This window comes from Papilio xuthus, unplaced genomic scaffold (assembly GCF_000836235.2).
Source record: "Papilio xuthus unplaced genomic scaffold, Pxut_1.1 DF826945.1, whole genome shotgun sequence".
Classification (NCBI taxonomy): Eukaryota; Metazoa; Arthropoda; class Insecta; order Lepidoptera; family Papilionidae; genus Papilio; species Papilio xuthus.
Window position 1 is genome coordinate 9,073,777 of NW_013531704.1, and position 6,010 is coordinate 9,079,786.

Consider the following 6,010-nt stretch of genomic DNA (forward strand, 5'->3'; position numbering starts at 1 on the left):
CACATAAAATATATATGAAATTTGCTTTTATATGATAGATGCGGTGTGATAAACTGATCTTCAATATATTTGTTGTATTTCCAACGCACAAAAATAGATATAACATATATTTATGGTAACGCATACAGTGCTAGTTTACAGTATAGATTCAATATATCGAGTACAATATGAATGAGCGAAGTATATCAATATTAAACTAGCTTACACCGACTTTGTATATTTGTTTTTTGAATGCCTCTTGCACACTTTCAGAGTACCATTGCCTTACAAGGTCTATTGGATTTGCCTCTCTATGGTATTTTTACTCTATGATTATTGGTCTGACTGACTGAACTGTCAAATGTCTTTTTGCTCGTTCCTCTTTCTACGAAATAGTCACATACTCTTTGGTTACATACTCTTTGCCGAACTATTAAATGTCAATTCGTTCTTTTGTCGTTGTTGGTTTTGTAACAGTTTTAATTGCATTCAGATCTCGTAATTTTGATGTACAAGAGGCATTCTGTAGTGATAGTATCATTTGATATGAAGTGATAAAGACATCGCCCCGGACAGATCCCGGCAGTACATTCGCTCGAGAAAAACATTCAGATAATAGACATCGAGCACACGTTACTATATACAATAAAACACCGAATTTTGGGCAAAGTATCTGCCCAACGATGGGCTACAAGTATCCGCATTCAATAATAACATTAAATTGCGGTAGTGTATTTTATCGAATTATGGTATTCGATATACGAAGATTTAAGTGTCGCTGGCCGCTGACGGCTGTTTAGCGAGGTCGAGATCGCGACCGACACTAGCCTGGGTCTTGAGTTTTGGCTTCTCATTGGCCGTCTTATGCTCAGCTTTGTGGTCACCGTGGCCGGTCTTGTGGTCATTTTGTCCGGTCTTGTTGTCGTTGTGTCCGGTCTTGTTGTCGTGACCGGTCTTGTTGTCGTGACCGGTCTTGTGGTCATTGTGACCGGCCTTATGGTCATTGTGGCCAGTTTTATGGTTAACTTGTCCGGTCTTGTGGTCGACGTGGCCGTGCCTGTCGGCGACTCCGTTCTGATGCGCGCCCTGTTCCGAGACATCGTCGTCTTCTTCAAATTGACGTTTGTACCAGTGTATGCCCAGACATCTGAAACACGTTAATTACTTATTGTTAACAAAAGTACAGTAGTTTGTGATTCTGATGTAAATACGTAACTAAGTTTACTTTGAGATGTGATTAGTATAAACATTTGAATACTAACAAATGACGCACGATTCGCTACAAATCCGCGGAGTTAATATCAAAGTAAATCGCAGTCCGGACAGAAGTCAAACAAACGAGAAACTGACGAGTGACACGTCTTTGTTATTACAGATGTATTGGCGAAAATCAGATGTTTTGTGAGAGAATTTCAAAATGCTAACTATTTGGTTGTTTGGCTTAGCTGCCGTTTATGCTGGATGTCCGGACATGTGACACAAAAAAATCAAAGGCAAGAAAAAAGTATAATATATTGAATTTAATAAAAAGTGAAGTGTCCAAAGGTGAGAAGGCTACTGGAGTGTAATATTTGAAGAAAAGAATTTTTGTTTTTTTCTTTCACGGCAATATGTGTATAAATATAAACCAAGTTTTAAATAATAATTAACCGGACGCATATTATTTCTAGAGTTTAACATAAAAGTAGATGAAAAAAAAAGCTTCAATGCGCTCAGCTGGCTCTTGCGGTGGAAGTAGCGGTGATGTAGGCGGTCTTAAAATAAATTACCTATTTTAACTTATAATAAATCTATTAGAAAAATAAATGCGACATAAACAGCTTCAATAATCTTTTGTTAAGTATAATCCCACTAACAAAAGTATCTTAAAACCATCTCTTTTTAACTATTAAATGTAAAATTCAAATATCTTTTCAAATACGCATATTACGTTATAGACTAAGTAGTGTTATTTGAGATATTTTTTGATGTAGTTAGTGTGTATGTTTGAATGTGTTTTGTGATCATACCGCAGCAGGGAGAGGGACACTGCGAGTGCAAGCATGGTGCCGCCAGTGCCCATGAGCGAGTAGCGGTGCTGCGCAGCCTCGGCTCGTGGTGACAGCTGCACCAGCCCCACCACCAGGAACACGATGCCTAGCAGCGAGCAGCATACCACGCCGTACAACGCCGTCAGCTATCCAATCAGTTACACATTAGACTTATTACGTAGTACTACCTCGTCGATGTCCATACATTTAAATATGATTATTTATTTGCCACGGCATATCTGGTTTATTGTAAGACCCGATGTGAATATGAAAAAGTACTGAATTAGTTAGCGATTTCGCCTGACCGATTTTCCACTATACACTAGTAGTATTTCAGACTTTTTGCGTACTAACGATACCGTTATTTTCCTAAAAACTAGGGAATAGTGATTGTTACCTTGAGTATCTTGTATAGCTCGGCGCGAACGCATGGACCGCCCACCTCGGCGTCATCGTCGCGGCCGGGCAGCGTGCTGGCACGACGACCGGCTCGCTTCTCCGCGCGCCGCCGCTCATGCCGCACGGCTACTGCGGGCATTGCGCCGATCATCTTCGCTGTAATGTACACTTTGTGAACCATTCAGTTAACTACATGGTTAAAGTTTTAGGTACTAAGTCCCCAAAAGGAAGGTTCCACTTCCCAAAACCGCAAATAATATGGCTGTGACTAAGTTGTTTGTTCTCAATTTTCAATTGTTTGCCGACCAACATTGCTCCTGCTAGGATTACAGTATGTCCCACGTCTACTAATAATCTAGGTCAAGATAAAAAATGTAACGTCATATTAAAAACAGAAAAAGTGGGAAGCGTACAAGCGATGGTTCCCAAAGGACGTCACTATCTCTTTACTACGTAGGATTCCATTTGCATTTAAAATGCTCGCTTTTGTATTACGTATCCAGTCATACAGTGACGTCATATCATACGAGTGAATCTCTCAAAAGAGATATTTGCATGTTAAATAGAACTCTATCCTTTTTACCAGACAAGTGTTTATTTTTTACGAACGCACTTACTCTCCAAGAAATAGCTTTTTATGTACTTACATCGCTGATTATCTCTTGGCTGCAATAAAGACTGGAGCATATCTGAAATAAACAAGAAAACAAATTAACGTTTATAAATAAAGTTTTAAGTATGCTAATTCGTGAAATTTTATTAAGCATTTTCCCCGTTATAAGGAGTTTGACAGTAAGTTATCATTTGGCGAAGATCCGACGTATTTTCAATTCTCACCTTTGTTATACGTCATCCATACACTATATCTATATCCACAGACTTTTTTTATAACAGAAGGGGGCAAACGAGCAGCGGGAACACCGAGGTGTTCAACGACGACCATGGACATCAGCAATACCAGAGGAACCGCAGATGCGTTACCGGCCTTTGAGGTGCTGATACGCTTCTTGAAGGACCCTAAGTCGTAGCGGTTTATCACCAGATTTTAAGTTTATCTATTGACCAATTATCCTTCAGATTAAAAACAAATCGAGGAGCTTATACTCCTTAGGCTTTGATGTAACTAGCAACGTCCATTCTTTTACAAGAGTAAGGGGCAAACGAGCGATCGCATCCCTAAAGAAAAGTGGTCACCCACGCCTATGGACATCCGCAACACCTAATGAACGACATTCATGACTATTACTTTAGCTAACAACGAAACATACATATTGTGTAGCTGTTGTCTGCGACTCTGTTCTCGTGGAATTAAAAAAACCAATTAGTAGCCTATGTGTTCCAGACTATGTTCAATATCTATGCCAAATTTTTCCGAGATATATGCAGTTGTTCTAGAGATACCTTCTAACAAACATCCATACATTCAAATATTCGCATTTATAATATTATAAAGAAGTAAGATGTATGTAGAACATCAACAACGAGTTAATATAAATGTGTTTATTAAGATACGAAGATATAAACAAAATTCCGTGCAAGTTGAATGACATGACGCAAACGTTTCATTTACCATTTATATGCCAAAATGTTGTTGATATAAATAACATTATTACTTTATACGAAATTAGATATATTTATAAAAGTTATATATGCCTTTAGGCCACGTGTGTTTGTGTGTGGGGATTATAAGAAGTTGGTATAGGCGTTTTAGATAATTAATTACGCTGTTAGTCTTAATTTTACCAATCACCGATTTTCAAGTGTGATATAATTCTTCCTTGAAGTATTGTAACCATACTATAGCTACTTTTGTCTGTTTAAATTCTTATGAAAGAACGTATTTTCATGAAATCTTACTAAAATGATAAACGAGAAAGTTTGGATGGATGGATGTTTGTCCCAAAACATCTCCAGAATGACTCAACGGATCTTGATAAAATTTAACACAGGCGTAGAACACAGTCTAGAAGAACACGTAGGCTACTTATTCAGTTTTTTTTTCTTAATTACGCGCGGACGGAGTCGGGGCAACAGCTAGTCAATATATAAAGAATATTATTTGAATCGTCACGACATTTTGAAGGAGTCGACGATAATACTTTCACTTCTCAAAAGATGTTTTTGTAAGACATGTAATTATAATTATCGGATAGATTTTGTAGAAATTGTGATATAGATTCTAGGCAATATAACATTCTGGGCACGGACATAATCCACGTAGTATGAAACGCAAATATCTGTCGCCAACCCGGCGATCCGATCGATGTCCACTCAAATTGAAGTCTGAGCGGAATTTCATATCGCCAGTCGCGCGTGTGCACCACACCTACAAATATACCAAATTAAAACTTCCTATCGAATACTAAAATTCCTTCAATAGTTTATGAAAAGGAATATTGCATTTTTCTATACTGCATAAAATAGTACGTTTTTTAAATTAACAAACTTAAAAATCTATTTTGTCCTAACAGAAGATTGTTAAGTGAGAAAAGTTTAGTTTTCATCCAAAATTTACCTAAAAGCGTAGGCGATGAATTTAAATGAATAAAACACGAGCTAAATTTCAAATATTTGTATTGCTAAATAACATTTTATTTGTTTATTTCTTTAGTAAGAAAGTTCGACTTGTAATATTATTTCCGAGAAATGCTTTCAGAAAAACTAAATTGAATTTATGTCGTCAATGTCTCGAGGGATTCCGGAACCGCTCGGCTATGAGTAACTGAGACTTATTACTGTACTTTATTTACCCAAGTTATTTTAGTTACACAAAGCGAAATACGCGAATATATATACTTATTTCTTTTCAATTTACACAGGTACTATTTTTTTTATCAGAAGGTGGCAAACGAGCGAGCTGTTACCCCAGATCGTTGAAAAAGCAAAATGACCGTTGCCCATAGATACGCAATTGCATATGCGTTGTCTAAATTTAAAAAAATAGATGGAAAACTTGCTTTAGGATATCAGTAAGTCACTGAATTATCCTCAGTTGTTTCAGACCAATACTTTTACATAAACAAAAAAGCAATTTAAAAATAGAATTCTGTTCAATTGTTAACAACGTTCACAATATCAAACGACTTAGCGTTTCCACTTTGTGTGAGTGTCGCCGCTAGGGGGCTGGCGCGACGCCAAAGAGCACCTCTCATACCAGCCAGACCGACAAATGCGACACTAACTTACTCTCAGTTTCATAGCTTGTCTTGTTTACATGTATACGAGTAGAATGACTGGTAGCTATCGAAATCAATATTCAATCCTATAGATAGATATGTATCTTTTAATATTTTGTATGAAATTAAATAAAAAATTTATTTAATGCCCTCTTAAACAAAGAGTTAAGTTTTTCGATTCTTATTATTTATAGTTAAGGCAAAAAACAATAATATTGCATGATTTATTATTGATTTCTGCTGTATGTAATGTTAGTTTCTATAACAATTGAAAGTTCTCAGTAATTTTTCTATAAACCTAGATACTAGAACTTTATACTTTTAGACATTATTAGTTAGAATCATTTGGCACGAATGGTGAGCTTTTGTTACCAAGTCAAGTGCCAGAATGATTAGTGAGGGGACGTCGATATTTTAGCAAGGCTA

The 6,010-nt window shown here is 36.8% G+C and overlaps 1 protein-coding gene across 1 annotated transcript; it reads right to left on the reverse strand.

Annotated features, from left to right (window-relative positions):
• Positions 1 to 2,351, reverse strand: LOC106121371 (uncharacterized). The gene is made up of 2 exons (XM_013317020.1): positions 1,989 to 2,351; positions 1 to 1,126 (listed from the first exon to the last, which is right to left on the reverse strand). The coding sequence occupies exons 1-2, from the start codon at positions 2,039 to 2,041 to the stop codon at positions 748 to 750; spliced, it is 432 nt and encodes a 143-aa protein (XP_013172474.1). The 5' UTR covers positions 2,042 to 2,351; the 3' UTR covers positions 1 to 747.
• Between the last annotated feature and the right edge of the window lie 3,659 nt (positions 2,352 to 6,010).

Bases quoted from the DNA above. Each gene is read 5' to 3' on its own strand.
- LOC106121371 (XM_013317020.1), bottom strand. From the start codon at position 2,041: ATGGGCACTGGCGGCACCATGCTTGCACTCGCAGTGTCCCTCTCCCTG. The intron at 1,127-1,988 runs GTATGATCACAA...AACGTGTTTCAG, and splicing joins GTGTCCCTCTCCCTGCTGCG to ATGTCTGGGCATACACTGGT.